This window comes from Phocoena phocoena, chromosome 20, assembly GCF_963924675.1.
Source record: "Phocoena phocoena chromosome 20, mPhoPho1.1, whole genome shotgun sequence".
Classification (NCBI taxonomy): Eukaryota; Metazoa; Chordata; class Mammalia; order Artiodactyla; family Phocoenidae; genus Phocoena; species Phocoena phocoena.
In genome coordinates, this window is record NC_089238.1 from 30,729,881 (window position 1) to 30,746,837 (window position 16,957).

The 16,957-nt window shown below is 50.7% G+C and overlaps 2 protein-coding genes across 2 annotated transcripts; both read right to left on the bottom strand.

Moving 5' to 3' along the window:
• Positions 1–363: 363 nt before the first annotated feature.
• Positions 364–1,518, bottom strand: LOC136140579 (metallothionein-1E). The gene is made up of 3 exons (XM_065898736.1): positions 1,482–1,518; positions 806–871; positions 364–455 (listed from the first exon to the last, which is right to left on the bottom strand). The coding sequence occupies exons 1-3, from the start codon at positions 1,507–1,509 to the stop codon at positions 364–366; spliced, it is 186 nt and encodes a 61-aa protein (XP_065754808.1). The 5' UTR covers positions 1,510–1,518.
• Positions 1,519–6,667: 5,149 nt separating this feature from the next.
• On the bottom strand, positions 6,668–7,365 carry LOC136140578 (metallothionein-2A). Its single transcript, XM_065898735.1, has 3 exons — positions 7,338–7,365; positions 6,977–7,042; positions 6,668–6,759 (listed from the first exon to the last, which is right to left on the bottom strand). The coding sequence occupies exons 1-3, from the start codon at positions 7,363–7,365 to the stop codon at positions 6,668–6,670; spliced, it is 186 nt and encodes a 61-aa protein (XP_065754807.1).
• Positions 7,366–16,957: the final 9,592 nt, after the last annotated feature.

Sequence of the window (16,957 nt, forward strand, 5' to 3'; positions counted from 1 at the left end):
AATGGAGGGGACGTTGTATCTGCTCGACACCCTTAGAGCATCTGGTCTAATGCTGTTCCATTGATGAACCCAGTGAGGGAGTGTGTCTTGTCTTAGGCACTCAGTTTGTTAGGGACTCACATTTTGTTCCAGTACCCAAGTCTCTGCACTTCTCATCCAGTCTCCTACACCAGCCCCGGATGGCACAAAAGCCCTTATTCCCAATGCACAGAAAAGAAAGGCGAGTCGGAATAGTGTCAACAACTTTTATTACCACTTACATATTTCATAGGAAAGGGAATGTAGCAATCAAGTCAGAGTGGTATAAAAACGCAGGTCGGCCCGTGTTCCTCCATTGACACCCGGGGCAGGCTCTCTGTGACATCAGGAACAGCAGCTGCACTTGTCCGAGGCCCCTTTGCAGACGCAGCCCTGGGCACACTTGGCGCAGCCCACGGGGCAGCAGGAACAGCAGCCTGGGGAGAGAGGGGCGAAAGCAGATGTCAGCGATGACTTTCCCAGGCTCCTCCTTGCCCAACAGCAGCCCTGCCACAAGCCCTCAGATCCAAAGGACCCCGAGTACAGAAAAACATGCTCTGTTCCAAGACAGTTGGGAGGACCTTGGGGTTTGGCTTCCACTACGAAGTGGCTGCCCTGCCCCATCTAAGCCCAGGACAGGCAGAAAGTCAGAAGCAGCAGTGATAGGTGCTGAAGGGCAAAGGAAGACCAGCCCCCCCGCCAGAGCCATACACTCAGAGCCCGCTCTGGGTTCCCTCCCTCACCCTAGCTGCAGCCCCCAGGTTCCCAGAGAAAGCCCTACACTCACTCTTCTTGCAGGAGGTGCATCTGCAGGCTTTGCAGGTGCAGGAGCCAGCGCAGCCGCAGGAGCCGCCTGCCGGGAAGGGAAAGGCCAGCAGTGAGCAGGGAGGGGGATGCAGGAGGTACAGCAGATGGTCAGTAATCCCTCCCTGCAACCTCTTCCTGGGTGCAGGGCCCAGTGCTAGGGACTCCTGTCCAGCATAGAACAGACAGAAGTCTCACCCCTCCTTCTCTGCTCTTCTATGCAAAGGGCTGTGTACTGCCTTGTATTTACCCCACAGGTATGGTCCCAGGCTCCAGAGCCCATTCAGGATGCCTGGGTCTGGTGGCCAGGACCTTTTGTCTGAGCCCGTAAGAGGCAATGTCCCCTTGCACCCGGCACAGGGAATGCAGAGGCCTGGACAGAGCACTGCGGCCGACCCAGAAGCCCCCTGACACCTGGATGATGTGGCACAGACAGCCTTGAGCCTCAGGCCTCTTGCCTCTGAAATGGAAGCCCCAGTTGGATGGAAACACTCTAATGGGGGATGAAGGCGCTTGTCTGGGGAGAAAGCACGTGCCAGGTTAACTACAGAAGCCTACTTCAGCTCAAGCTCAAAATGTTCCTCCCTCCTCCAAACCCAGGGATGCTTCTTGGTATTGGGGAAGGGGCATCCAAAGTTCCAGAGCCAGGGGTTCCTCACCAGTGGGGCAGGAGCAGTTGGGGTCCATTTTGAGGCGAGGTGAGGCCGGGGGTCCAAAGCAAGTGGCGAAGAAGAGGGTCTTGGGCCGGTTGGGGGCGTGTTGGAACCTAGCAGCAGGCGGGTTCAGTTTATACCCAGAGGAGGCGGCCCGGGCGCAGAGGCCCCGCCCCTGCCTTGCACGTGGCGCGCTGATCTGCGCCTGTGCAGCCGGCAGCGCCCGTTCCGGCTGTGCGCAGCGGGCCGGGCCGAGCGCAGGGTTCCGTGAGCAAGGATTGGGTCGGTGTGCAGCGCTGCGGCCGCCCCTTTGGCGCTAGAACTCGCGGAGGGACGGTGTGCCGGGCGGCTCTCGGTTTCCCAGCTTCCCTGCCCGCCCCTTCCCAATTTTCCCAAGGTAGGCAGTCACCTTTGTTCCGGGATATTCCAGGAACCCAGTCCCCCCTCTCTTTGCCACCCCAGGCCCTATTGCGTCGGTGCTCAAGTTCGTCCTTTCCGGATCCCATGTGCGCCGCGCCCGGCCCTCCTCCCCCCTTCCCTTCCCCTCCCCCCCCCCCCCCCCCCCACGGCCTGTGCTCGCGGGCGGTGGAAAGAGCCGAGGGAGTTGTGTGCAGCGTCTCAGCTGCTGATGTGACGTTTGCCTCCCAGTACTTTTCCTTTCCCTGTGCCCAGAGGGACTTAGGCCCTATTTTTCTGTCTCAGTTTTAAGGCGGACGCTGGCCTCTGTCTGCTCCATCCTTCCTCCACTCTCTAAGTTTGAAGGGATGTATGGGCACATATGTCTGGATCCTTTGCACAAAACTCTCCAGAGACTCTCCACAGCCTAGCCAGCCCACCTCGCTCCAGGGCAGTTGTTCAGAAAGTGGGGTGCCCCCAGGGGAGGGGTCATTTTAGGTGATAGGCAGATCTGGCATCTGAATATGAAGAAAAATAATTGTTTCCCTTTCAATATTACTGACCATTAGACAGCATTGTGTGTGTGTCCCACCTGGTTAATTGTTTATCTTTCAATATTACTGACCATTAGACAGCATTGTGTGTGTGTCCCACCTGGTTAATTGTTTATCTTTCAATATTACTGACCATTAGACAGCATTGTGTGTGTGTCCCACCTGGTTAATTGTTTATCTTTCAACCCTCACAAAGACTCAAAAAGAGGAATACTGTTATTTATGAGCTCATTTGGCTGGTGGGAAAGGTAAGTCACAAGGATGTTAAATAACTTGCCCAGGGTCACAGAGCTGGGAAGTAGTGCCACCAGGTCTGAATCCAGTCAGCTTCCCAAGGGAAGAAGGTCAAAGATAAAGTTTTCCTTTGGCCCAAAGTTTTCCTTTGATATATCTTCAACATCAGTGTACTGCTTGAAATCTTTTAAACAGAGATAAGCCTCAAGCTTATCAACTCTCCAGGCCCATATCATGATTTTGTTTTCAAGGACCTAGATTGCCTTTTCCTTCTGCAAGACATCATACTGGTCCAGTACACTGATGATATCATTGCTGCTCAGAGCTAGTTGCAAGAAGTAGCAACTACTCTAGGCTTATTGGTTAAGACTGCAATGGCTGTAAAAAAGCCTATGGAATAGAGAAGATCCCTTAGGGCATCTCTTAGTACTACCCTGCTCTGTGATTAAAGGCAGTGAAAAACTACTATAACAACCCAATCAAGGCAGGACTGATAAAGGCTCACACCCTTCAAAAATGAAGGTTTGGGTCACCCCAGCATCGTAAAGAACCATGACCAACTGAGATGCTTGCAGGGAGCAAAGGGGATACAGAATAGGTAGTGTAAGAAGATGTTTATAAATGTCACCTATAACCACATGACCAGTTCCAGAAACAGAAATGACAACTGTAATTGTTAGGAGTACTTCTTCATTATTTTGTTATAAATATGTTTATATATATACGGCAAATATCTTTGTTTTCTTCCCTCTTTTATCCCCTTCTCATATAACATAGAAGGTGTTGACTTTACATTGTAGTGTTTACGTGTTGTTAACATCACAGTATTTGTTACGTGATATCAAGTACAAAAGTGACCATCACCCAAGGACTTTGCATCCTCCTTTGGGGACGGTGTTATACATTTTCAGTTGTAGATAGGATAGTTGTGTCATGTTAGGCAGAAGTATGACCTTGTTATTGTCTTCGTTGGGAGATTAAGTGCGGTTTACGAAGTTGTGTGGGTGCTAGTTTGATAAGTGGTGGTCTATAACGGTTAGTTTTATGTACCCGCGTGTTTTAAGCTGTCATGCCCAATCCTTGGTCACACGCTAGCCTGATGTTGCTGTGAAGGTATTTTTCAGATGTGATTAACATTTAAATCAGTAGACTTTGAGAAAAGCAGATTACCCTTCATAATGTGGAAGGCCTCATCCAGTCAGTGAAGGCCTTAGAGAAAACCTGAGGTCTCTTGAAGAGGAGGGAATTGGGCCTCCAGATGGCCTTTAGACTCAAGATTGCAAGCAACATCAACTCCTACTGGAATTTCCAGGCTGCTGGCTAGCCCTATAAACTTCAGTCGTGCCAGCTTCCACAGTTGCATGAGCCAATTTCTTAAAATAAATCTCTCACTCTCTTTATCTATCTATCTACCTACCTACCTACCTCCTGCTGGTTCTGTTTCTCTGGAGAATGCTAATACAAATATATTTTAAAACATATAAGTCATTAAAGGAAAAATGTTAAGTAAAATACTGGTGCAAGTGGTAGCAAAGGGCACAGACTGTTGTGCTCAGGGTTATAAATACGCAGTGCTGTTCATTTGATGAGGACAACATAGGACACACAGCTAGGCACACCACCACTGCTTATGTGTCTAGAGGTAAATAAATACCCCCTATGTTAATAATAATAATAAATGGCTAACACTGTAGACCACTCACCACGTGCCAAGCACCTTACTAAATTCTTTACATGTACTAGTTCTTTAGCCTTCTGAATCATATGCTTTTATTTTGCCCCTTTAAAAGTGGGGGAGACCGGGCTTCCCTGGTGGCGCAGTGGTTGAGAGTCCGCCTGCCGATGCAGGGGACGCGTGTTCGTGCCCCAGTCTGGGAGGATCCCACGTGCCGCGGAGCGGCTGGGCCCGTGAGCCATGGCTGCTGAGCCTGCGCGTCCGGAGCCTGTGCTCCGCGGCGGGAGAGGCCGCAGCAGCGAGAGGCCCGCGTACAGCAAAAAAACAAAAACAAAACCAAAACAAAACAAAACAAAAAGTGGAGGAGACTGAGCCACAGAGAGGTTATATCCTGTGGCTATAAGTGACACAGGTGAGATTGGCACTCATGCAGGCGGACTGCAGCATCACGCCCTCACCCACGATCTTACACCAGGACTTCATATGACAGATGAGGATGTTGAAAGCTGGCACAGGGGCAGCAGTGGGAAGAGCACTGCGCAGGCAGTCTGTATAGTTCTGTGACCTCTCTGGAATTCAGTTTTCCATGTGTCAAGCCAGGAGCACAATCTGTCCATTTCGAGAGGTCCTTCTACCTGTGAATAGCGAGAGGCAGGATTTAGCATTCAGTGACATCATTATCTGCCAGCTGTGGCCAGGGCGTGAGGTCAGCTGTCGTGTAGGTTCAGACCTCTGCCTTCTGAGCTGTGTGACCTTGGGCAGGTTGCTTAACCTCTCTGGAATCAGCACAATCACTCCAGCCCCTGCACATTCACTTTCTCACTGGTTCCTGTGCAGATCCAACGACATGAAGCATGGGAATGGCTTCCGAGTCCGTCCAAATGCTGTGGCGGCATCTCGTCCTGGGGGTCTCTTTGGAGGTCATCCATACTCCCTTTGGCACCCTTTGGATCAGCAAATTTCCAATCCCATCCTTAACCTCCAACCCAGAATAATGCTTCTAAACCAATGAGCTTTTCCCCAAGAACTTGTTGGGAGCTAAAAGGATTCTGTCTTCACGAATGTCAGTGTGGACATAATGATCGTAACGGCCACTGTTTATTAAGCCAGGACACTATCATTTAATCCCCACATAGAGATATCATCTCTTTTTCACAAATGGGAAAATGGAGACTCAGATGTTGAGTAACATGCCCAGGCCATACCACCTGTGGCAAAACAGGCTGTGAACTGAGACGCCCATGCACTCGGCACAGGCTGGTTTCTGAAACCCCCTCTTCACACAGGGCACCTGTGGGCAAGCATGGTCTTGACTCTTGGGCCACACGACTTGTCTTTCTCTTTTATTTTACATCAGATAGCCATTCCCTCCACAAATAGCCAGGGGGACTAACTGCTACCATTAGTTACAAGTCACAGGGCACCTCACTCCTGCCTAATGAACACCACCATACCCTCCAAACTGCAGAATCTGCCATCACCCAGCGTGGGCAGACGTGAAATAGTCCATCTGGAACCAATTCTCAGGCACACGCCCTCTTCATGGGAAATGACCGTGTAATTCCCTCCACAGCCCTAGTTATTTTGCGACTTTCAAGTAGCCAAGGGCTGGATTTCGGAAGGACAGATTGCAACGGTGCTCAATGGACACCTTCAATGAACATGTGTGCGACGTTTTTAAATCTCTGATTTTGTTTGTTTTTCATATATTGACTGAAATTACGTGTGTGGAATCTGAAAACGTGGGCTTTGTATTGTTCTGTGGCATTTTTATAATTTTTTTTGTTTCTGTTTTTTACCAAGGTTTAGGCCTGCAATGGATGGGAAATGAAATCTGTTCCTTCACCACAGGGATTTTTTAGACGCCCCATTTAGATTCAAGCAGGTGAGGGAGTTTTCTACCCCTTTAGTCACCGAAGACTAAAATCCAGTGAGGAACTGCAGTTGAACAGGGAAACCATGAAGAATGAGGATTCTGGATTGAGAAGTTTCTGTGCCACCAACCCTTGACTTGAAAACAGAGGGGACCCTGTATGTGCCCAGCATCTGGCCTAAGGCTTTTCCATTTTACAAAAGATGAAGCCCAGTGGGGTAATGTGGCTTGAACAAGGCACTGGGTTTGTTAAGGGTTAACATTTTGGTCCAGAAACCAAGTCTGTGTACAACTAGTCCAGTCCCTCACCCCAGCTCTGGTCAAGTTAAGGAAAACAGCCAGAATAAAGCCAACCACTTTTATTATCATTCTTGTATTTTATAGGACAAAAAAAAAAAAAAGAGGAATGTAGGTTTGTCCTGGTTGCTCTATTTACACCCGGGGCAGGCTCTCCGCGACATCAGGCACAACAGCTGCACTTGTCTGAGGTCCCTTTGCAGATGCAGCCCTGGGCACACTTGGCGCAGCCCGGAGGGCAGCAGGAGCAGCAGCCTGGGGAAGGGAAGGAGGCGGCAGAGATGAGCGCTTGGAACGGAGGATTAATAAGGCTTCCCGTCCTCTCCAGTGGAGGCGCCACCGTCCCTAGGGAAGCGGGTACCTACTGCCCTATTTAAATTCCCTCCGTGGTGTAGAGGGCTGGAGGCGTGGGGGGCGGGCCTGGCGGAGGGGTGGGCGCGTTAGGGGTAGATGTCGAGAGAATTCCACTTACTCTTCTTGCAGGAGGTGCATTTGCAGTCTTTGCATTTGCAGGAGCCGGCACACGTGCAGGATCCGCCTGCAAAGAGAACGGCCGACATAAAAACGGTTCCCGGAGACTCGAACGCGGGCATGGGTGCTAGGAGCCCGAGTTTGAGTCCCAGTTCCACAACCAACTCGTGGGAACCTGGGCAAGCCACGAACTCTGATCTCCTTATCGGTCAAACGGGATCTCCTAGTTTAACTTAGAATAGAGGCGGGTACACCAAAACGCTTTCGAAAGGGGCAATTTGTGCCCGGAAAGTGAGTGACGAGTCAGAAATTGCTTCTCTAGTTCTACAATTGACACCCAATCCCGAACCAGATCTCCTTACCCGCGGTGCAGGAGCAGTTGGGATCCATGGCGAGACGAAGCGGAGGCTGGGGTCCGGAGACTGCGTCACGAAGTATGGCACGAAGTCGAGGGGGCGTGCTGAAGCGGAGGGCGCTGTGGGCTGACTTTATAGCGGGAAGGAGCCGGGACGAGTGCAAAAGCCCTCCGGGGCGGGCGCCGCCTGCACACGCCCCGCGCTGAGTCACTGGCGGCCCGCGCGGCGCCCCGAGCTGTGCACACGGGCCACCAGGCACCAGTTTTCAGTAGCCGCCCTAGGTGCGCCTCGGCGAGGGAGGGCCGGGTGCAGAGCGCGGACCCCGCATGCAGGGCTGTGCTGGGCTGTGCGCGGAGCACCCTGACCCCCGCCCTTCGCTGTGTGCGCAGTTCCCGCCACCGCCTTCCCCCTACCCCAGCACGCCCCACCCCAACCCTCCCCACCGCGTCCGGTGCCCTGTGCTTGAACCTGAGTAGTTAAGAGAGTGGGTCTTGCGGATCCTGCTCCGGGGGAAAACTGGTGGGAAGTCAGGACAGATTAAAAAATAAAAACTCTTTGCACCCGTCAAGGCTTAAAAATTGTGTAGCATCATATTAAACCCGTGGGCTGGTTATTGATGACATATACTGTATATCAAGTGCTTTAGCATGTGATAGGGAAGGTGTAAGCGTGTTATGTGCGAGCTCTCACTTAATCCTCTAACAACCCTGTGAGGTAAGGACTAGTTATCATTCCCATTTTAGAGTATGGAGGCCCAGAGAAGTTAAGTAACTTGCCCAAGGTCACAGAGCTAGTGAGTGACAGAGCCTGGTTCGAATCAGTGGGCCCAGCAGATGCTGAAGTCACTCTAAGGGTAGACATCACCAACAGGGGAGAATAAAGATCAAGAAGCCACAAGCCTTGTACTCAGGAAACTCATAGTCATTGGGGCAGCCTCATGGGTGCGTGGGGCAAAGTAATACCGGGGTCATGGCTAGGATGGAGGCAGGGGGAACAGAGGGGAGACCCAGTCCAGCCTGAGAGGAGGTGGGCCAGTCAGGTGGGCCATTGCCTTGGGCCTGAGGGTGAGAAAGTCTTCGCCAGGCAGGGGAAGAGGAAGGAGTTGTATTCCAGCCCGTGGAAGAAGCAGCCGGGTGGAAAGTTGGCATTCCCATGGAACATTTGGAAGGGAAAACCTGACAAGAACTTTCTTCCCCAGTGGATGCAGAGGGGAAGAGTAGAAGTGCGGTCCAAATTCCTTTCTGGGGAGGTACATCCTGCTTCCCTGCTGGCACATGTCTGGCTGCTGTGAAATGGATCTTAGATCGTTATCCTGGGATTGTCCAGAGTGTGTCATCAGATGAGCAGGTTACTGGAAGGTTGGTGGCAGGTTTAGGGAATGCTGGTTGCTGCAGTAGGGAGTTTAGTGAGGGGGTGGGCGGAGGACAGGCTGTCCTCACAGCATTTACTGTAAAGTCCTGTGGAAATGCCTTCACAGCTCAGCTCAGACGTCACTTTCTCCTGGGAGCCCGTCCTGACCCCTGTGCTAGGTCAGGATGCCTGTGGAATGCACTGGTAAACAGCTTGTCCTTTTCCTTCCTGGCACTTCCCATGTCTGTAATACATAGGAAAGTGTGTGATTCTGCGACCTTTGTCCCTCCACAGCTACCTGCCACTGAAAACACCAAGAGCGCTCACTGCCCCTGAAATGTGCTTCCAGCCCTCGGCCCAGGGCCAGGTTTACAGTTGGCGCTTAATAAATATTTGTCAAATCAATCAATAGGGGTAAATCCCCTGATGTGTCCTCCCTTCCCAGCCCTGCCTCCCGGCATTAGGGCCGATTACAAAATGAAAGTAAAAACCTGTTTTTCACCACTCTGGGACCTGTGTGGTCACTCAGAAGCTCCAAGCAGAGCAGGAGAGTTGAACTGTCAGAAGGACTAAATTCTAATGGTCACTCTGCCACTTGCTGAGCAACCTTGGGGCTGTTATGGGCCAGGGATCCCCTGAGCATCAGTTTACTCATTTGTCAAATGATCAGATTGTACTAGAATGTGAGGGTCACATGCAAACACGCTCTGATGTTAGAGCCAAGGTCTCAGAAATCTCGCTGTGTCTGGCAGCCCCGTGGACCGAGAGCATGGGAGGGCTGCTCTTTGGATGGTGGGCAGATTTTGCTGTTGTTGTTACATACGCACCCACATTGTATGCAAAATTCCTGGTTTCTTATAAACCAGATGGTCACTTGTCCACTCAGGGGAAACAGTCCAACTCAATGAGGAGACAATAACACTTATTTTTGCCCTGTAAAGTATTGAATCAAGCCCTGGGTTTGGGCCATCTGTGTTGGCAGTAAAATTTGTTTTCAGGTCTAAGCTGTCTCCCTTAAGTCATTTTGACTCTGAGAGGAGAGGGAGGACCAATCGGCAAAGGTGAAGGGCAGGCCAGGCCCAGTTTTGCTTATCTCTGTACCCATGTAAGCCTTGTGGGACAGGGGTGGAGAGTGAGGCCTTTCTAATGCCTGCAGTCCTCATGTGGTAGGAAGTGAGGAAAATGAAGCCAAGCAGCATAAGATGAGGAAAAACACCCCTGTGCAAGTGTGGTGTGAGTTATCAGTATGAGGCAATGATGTGGCCCTAGTCTGCATTAATAGAAGTATGCCATCCAGAATGAGGGATGTGATCTTGTGTCTCTTTTTAACTGCTAATGGGGGTATTTTTAGTTCTGCTGCTCTTACCCTGTGACAGTACCCTTAGGTTTCCTTTGTAGAATCACTCTTCCCTACTCCTAATCCACGTGGACTAAGGTGGATGGATGGAGTAGGCCCCATTCGTGGGCTCCCAGGAAATTCCATCTTCCTGGACATAGTGATTGGCTCTGATTGGGTCACCTAGCCATGAACCAGAGAGAATCAATGGAACTCCTCCTGGAAATGCTAGGATCCTGGAAATGCTAGGAGAATGACAGATACTCTTTCCATCTAGACTTCAACCTGAAAGGGTGTGTAGCTGAGTTTCTAGAGCCTTTGTCTCCATAAGAAAGAGCCTGAGAATAAATTTATCGTAAAGGAAATGGAGCCTGACAATATCATTGGAGCACCTGGATCCAGCCAAGCCTGAAGCCACTGTGAGTCCAAAATTTCCTTTTTTTGTTTAAATCATTCTGGATAGATTCTTAACTGGCACAGTTGGGCAGACCACCCTGAGGGCTGTGTTCATTATTGGGCTTCAACAGTCCAGAAGACAGTTGATCACAATAGTCCTAAGACTCAAAACCCCATCATGTGAGCAACAACTGAGAGGGGTGGGCAGGCTCAATCTGCAAGAAAACACTTACCTTCGGATATGTGGACAGTGGTTGCTCCTGTAGCCGTGCAACAAATCACCCCAAACTGTAGTTTAAACAAGAACCAGCTTATTGTCGCTCCTGGTTTTGTGGGTCAGGAATTTGAGAAGCACTCATTTGGGTGATTCTTTTGTTTCATGTATCACTGTCTGAGGTCACTTGGTGGCATTCAGTTGGTGGATGGGCTGGTCTGGAGGATCTAAGACAGTTTCACTCACGTGTCTGGCACCCTAGCAGGCGTGGCTGGATGGCTGAGCTCAGCTGGAACTAAAGACCAGAGCTCCCTCCTGTGGCCGCTTCAGCATGGTGGCCTCAGGGCAATTAGATTCCTTACATTTGGCGCAGGGCGCCAAGGGTGAGAGTCCCAAGAGACAGGAGTGGTAGCTGTGTCTCTTAAGCCCTGGGCCCTGAAACTAGCACAGGTCACTTTCACCACTTTTGATTGGTCAAGAAGCCACAGAGCCTGCCCAGATTCGAGGGGAAAGGATGAAGACCCCAGGTCTTGATGGAAGGAGTCAACATGTTTGCAATTATCTCTCATCTGCCATAGTAGTCGTGGGGCGTAATATTGAGCACGTACTATGCATCAGGACATTCTGAGTTTATTTCACTTAGACCTCGGCACAGTCCTACAAGGCAGATGCTGTTAGTATCTCAGTTTTACAGATGAGGCACTGAAGAGCTACATGGCCTGTTCAGGGTCACACAGCTGTAAGTGGCAGTGTGGGGATTTGAACCCAGGACTTTCTGATGCCACACCTACATGTTTATGCCATGCTGAAAAGAAGAGAATAGACTTGTGCTCTGTGGTCTCAAGGGCAGTACCAGGAATAAAGATTCTGCTCTGGGTGGGAAAGGCCTTTCTTGCAATTAGAGCTGGTGACGACTGGAAGGGACTGCCTTGGGAGATAGTTTCCTGTCACCATGGCAATAGGGACAGAGGCTGGTGGATTCTGGCATTAGATGGTGGGATAAGAAGAATAGATATATTTATTGTGAGAAGATCACCAACATTGTGGAGGTGATGAACTAGCCTACCTCTGCAAGATCTCCTTCCAAATCACCGACGCCCTGAGCACCTCTGTCACCACCATCATGCACACGCTCATCAAAGACACCCTTGCCCATACACACACACACACACACACACACACATAAATTTCCCTTTTAATGTGATTAGCATTATACTATACATATACCTTGGGGTTTTTTCCCCACTGAATGGTAAGATGTGGTGGTCTTTCCATTGCAGACGTGTTTTTATCAGATGTTCATCATGACCATTTTTACACTTCACTCCTGAAGCATATTTAGCTTGTTTTGAGGCTTCTGCTGACACCAACGATGGGACAGTGAACTTCCTGGGTGGAAGGTATGTATGTTTTAAATTTGAGTAACTACTGCTAAAATACCCTCCAAATTTCTCTTCAAGACCCTGCTTTCAAGTCTTTTGGGTATATACCCGGAAATGGAATTGCTGGATCATAAGGTAATTCTACTTTTAATATTTGGAGGAACCACCATTTTACATTTCCTCCAATAATGCACAAAGGTTCCAATTTCTCCACATCCTTGCCAACACTTATTTTGTTTTTTTGTTATTTTTGTCTTCCTGATACTGGTCATCTGCTACGGTCTGAATATTTGTGTCCTTTGGGGCCTTTGAGAGGTGCTTAGGTCATGAGGGTGGAGCTCTCATGAATGGGATTAGTGCTTTTATAAAAGAACCCCCACAGAGCCCCTAGTCCTTTCCACCATGTGAGGGTGCAATGAGAAGTCTCTGACCCAGAAAAGGGGCTTCACCCAACCATGCTGGCACCCTAAACTCAGCCTTCTAGTCTCTCAAACTGTGAGAAATAAATTTCTGTTGTGTATAAGCTGCCCAACCTGTGGTATTTTGTTACAGCAGCCCAAAGGGACAGACCCTATCCTAATGGGTGTGACGTAATTTAGCTTTGTTTTGATGCTTTTTGTAACACAAGGCAAGCCAGAAACAAACAGAGAAGACAAGCATGGTTAGGTTTAAGAGCCTAGACTTTAGTCACACAGCCTGGGTTCAAATCCTGGCTCTACCACATTCTAGCTTTGTTGCCTGTTAAGCACAAGACAGCAGGCTCAAAATGGAGTTGCTTATGCTAAGCCCCATGTCACCAGGGACTTCAGCCCGCCCAGAAATCTTTAATCAATCAGGACTCACCTGATCAGCACTACTTAGGTAATCTGCCTGAGAGGCCCCTGCCATCCCTTGAAGGAAAGTAACTGCAATAACCAACCTGCTTTTTTGCCTGTTATGACTTCCTTGTTCCCTTCTAGCTATAAAAGTCTTTCATTCTGTGCAGCTCCTCTGAGTTCCTTTCTATCTGCTACATTGGATGCTGCCCGATTTGAATAGATATTTGCTCAGATCAACTCTTAAAACATTTTAATATGCCTCAGTTTATCTTTCAGTAGACTGCATGCAGATTACCCTAAGCCCTATTGCCCCATCTGTAAAATGGGTTTACTAATCATACCATTCTTCTAGAGTTGTAAGGATCACGTAAGATAATGTACTTAAGAGAACTTTTTACAAGATAATCTCACATTTATCAATCTTTTTGGTGTCTTAGTTAAAAGAGGTATCTCCACCCCAAAGTAGTAAGCATTCTCCTATTTTCCTCTTCCAAATTCTCTTACAGCTTTGATTTTGCTCCTGGTTGTTTAAGTCAATTGGAAATTATTTTTTATCTGATATGCAAAGGGGTAGGGTAGCCCATTGTTTCAGCACTTTTCACTAACTAGTGTATCCTTTCACTGATGATTTCATGTCTCTTACTTGCAGCTGCACTGGGGTCTATTTTTGAACTATCCTCTCTGTCCAACTGATCTATTCCTGAGCCGACACCACTTCCTAGAGCTTTAGAACAAGTACTGGTATGCGGTTAGAACAAGCCTTTTTTGTTGTTCCTTTCCAACACTGGCTTGGCTTTTCCGGCACTGTTTTTTGAAACTCAGCCTGTTGGGTTAAAAAACAAAATCCTGGTGGGCTCTTGAATGGACTGTCCTGATAAAGCAACTTGGAGGAAAACTGACATGTTTGCAGCACTGTGTTCTCTTAACTGGGAAACTTTTCTCTGCCAGAATTCTATTTTTCTTTTCCATTCAACCCAGGTAGAATCTGCGTGTTCCCTTTTCTCAAGGACTGTACCACAACTACTGTGGATTAAAGCACTCATTACCCTACTTCCCCTTGAAGAGGGAAGGAGCTGGACACAAACTGCCAAATGAGAAGGTTTGAAAAGGAGCTGAACGATCTGTTCGGGGAGATGGGCTGCTCAGGGCGGTGACCTTGGAAACGCAGCTGAACGGTTTCCCAAGACAGGCCCCAGGCCTCCTGGCCTCTCCTCTAATGACCCTGAAAACAGGCAGCTTTGCAGGAGCAGCTAGAAAATTCCAGAAACTGCAGGCCTTTGGGGCTGGGGGCTGGTTTTAACTTCCCCCAACCCCATTGTACAGATGCAGAGAGTGAGGCTGAGAGGCAGGAGAAAGAGACAGACCCATATGGGTCTGGTCTCCCCTCTTTCCCCAGAGTTAAGCTTGACTTGGCAAGAGGGTCAAGTGCCATATGAAGGTGCGGGAGGATGTCCTCAGCCCCCGAAGTTCCATCCGAGTCCCAGAAAGACCAGTGGCCAATCTCAGGATTTTATATTTCAACTGAGCTGTCCCCTCAGATGAGGCTCCTTCTACCCTCCATGTCCTGCCCCTTTAAGAAGAGACCAGTCCTTGCTTTATGTCATTCATAGGATTTATTGTCACTTGCCAGTGGCTAGCAGGGGAAGGGGACACGCTGCCGAGCCTCACCACGGGCACAGGTGGCGCTGGGCCACCCAGCACTATTTACACACGTTTCGCACGGGGCGCGTCCTCACTGGCAGCAGCTGCACTTCTCCTCAGCTTCGGCACCCTCTCCGCCTTTACACACACAATCCTTGGCGCATTTCTCACACTCTGCGGGGCAGCAGGAGCAGCAGCCTGCAGATAAAACAGGCACCCAGTCTGATGGCCTCACCTCCCCCATCTGTCCCCATCAAGAGGGAGGGGGAAAAGGAGGGATGCCAGAGGTCACTGCCCCCTTCCTAGTCTCACACCTGGGTTGACTCAGCATCTCTGTTGTGTCAGCTATGCTCTGGGCTACCCTGGGAGAGGGGTACCTAGTAACTAGCCCACAGCCCCTTCTGTGAGCACAGGACTCCCCGGGATGGGGGATTACGCCCACCCTGGGGAGTTGTAAGCCTGGAGGAGAAAACATCCAGGGTAAATGGCCTTGAAGGATAAAGCTGCAGGAGCAGAGATGGTACAGGTGTAGGGAGTCCAGGAGATTCATGGCCAGGGGGTGGGGTGGGGGTGCTCCACACCCAGTCTAACACGCAAAGAAGAAGGGCGCCTTCCCCCCACCTCCTTCTCCCCCTGCGTGTTCAACTGCTTTGGGGAGATTCAGGGGAGGTAAAATCGAGGGGATCCACAAAGGCCCGAGACAGCCCAAGGGACCCCAACTCCAGCGCTAACCCCCAGCCTCACTAATGGCTCCCCAGGCACTGGAGGTTTTGAGGGGAGGAATTGGACCAGGATAGCAGTTCTCAATCCCAACTGCCCATTAGAATCTTCCGGGAATTTACAAAAACATCTTGCCACCGTAGGGCCTAAGGTAACAATCATTGAGGGAGGGGCCCCTGCGACTGAATCTTAAGGCCTCCCGCGTGGTTCTGTTACGTCAAAGCAATGTAACAGGGGGCCTAGGGGTCGCTCTGTATTGCGTGGACAGGCCTTGTGCTCTGGGGAGCACAGCAGGGAGGGGAAGGGCAGAGGGGTCCCCACACTTACTCTTCTTGCAGGAGGTACATTTGCATCCCTCACACTTGCAGGAGTCAGCGCAGGTGCAGGAGCCGCCTAGAGAGGGAGGTGCCACAGGAAGGGTTAAAGTGGTAAAACTTGGGGTGGGGCCAGGCCCCTTGGGGGAAATGACTCCCTTTCCCCAAATGTCCTTGAGCAAAGGCGTAGGGCACGGGGTTCTTTGCAAGTAAAGGGGCGCGCTGTGCCGCAGGATGGGGGCGGGGGCTCACCAGTAGGGCAGGGGCAGGTCTCAGGATCCATGTCGAGAGGAGCTGCCGCCGGAGGAGGTTGAGTTGGCTTCTCGGGCAATTGGACGCACTAGCGGCAGCAGGTGGCTAGGCTTTTATAGCCCCAGGCGGGGGCGCGTAGGCACAGCGCTCCAGGCGCGCGCGCCTCCTCTTCGTCTGGGAGCACCAGCTTGGGCGGAAGCGCGCACTGCGGCAGCCGTTCCCCCCTCCCCCGCCGTGTGCACGTTCGGGCGCTGCCCCCCATCCCCACCCCCGCTGCCTCGCGCACAGCCGGGTGCGCGCAGCCACCCACTTCCCACCGTGTGCAGGGGGGGACACTGCCCCACCCGCCTGCCTGCCAGTGTGTACCGCCGCAAATGCCTACCCGCAGACAGTGCACACTTCCCGCCTCTGAAAGCGGAGGGAGAGAAAAAGTCTTTGTTATTCCCCGGCCCTTCCCTGCCTCTTATCCCTTCCACCCCCCTTATCCCTTATTCTAGGATTCCTCATCCGAGTGGTCTGCTGAGCCACCATGCTGCTCTAGGACTCCGTTCCCTGTGTGTCTCATGGGGAGAGAACACCACCGGAAGGGCCTTCGCAAACTGGCTTCGGGAGAGGCCTGCTCTGGGAGGCCTAGAAGGCAGGTCTGGGGTGACTAGTGGGAGTTTGGGGACGGAGGAAGGGTAGCGGTGCTAGGTGGCTGCACCTCATCTTCAAAGGGAAGCGGATCTCCTTCTGCTGGGTTTCTGAGTCCCTTGTACTTGTGGTAGGCTGAAAAATGGCCCCTCAAGAGCTATCCATGTCAAATCCTGGGATCTGCGACTATTACCTTATTTGGAAAAGGGGACTTGGCAGATGTAATTAAATTAAGGATCTTAAGGTGAGATCATCCTGGATTATCCAGATAGGCCCTAAATCCAGCCATGAGCATCCTCAGAAGATCCACAGAGAATAGAAGAGGAGGAGACGACGTGACCACAGAGGCAGAGAATGAAGTGATGTGGCCGGCAGCCGCAGAAGCTGGACACAGAACAGTTCATGTCCTTTGCTAATAAGTCTGTGTCCTCACTCAGCAAATCAAGACACTTAGTCCCTAGGAAACAGGGGAACAAAGGACAGCATTAGACAACTGGTCAAGGGTTAAAGAAGCAGGAGAAAGGATTGCTAATGGCGTTTCAGACAGGGCAGTCACATGGCGGCCCCCAT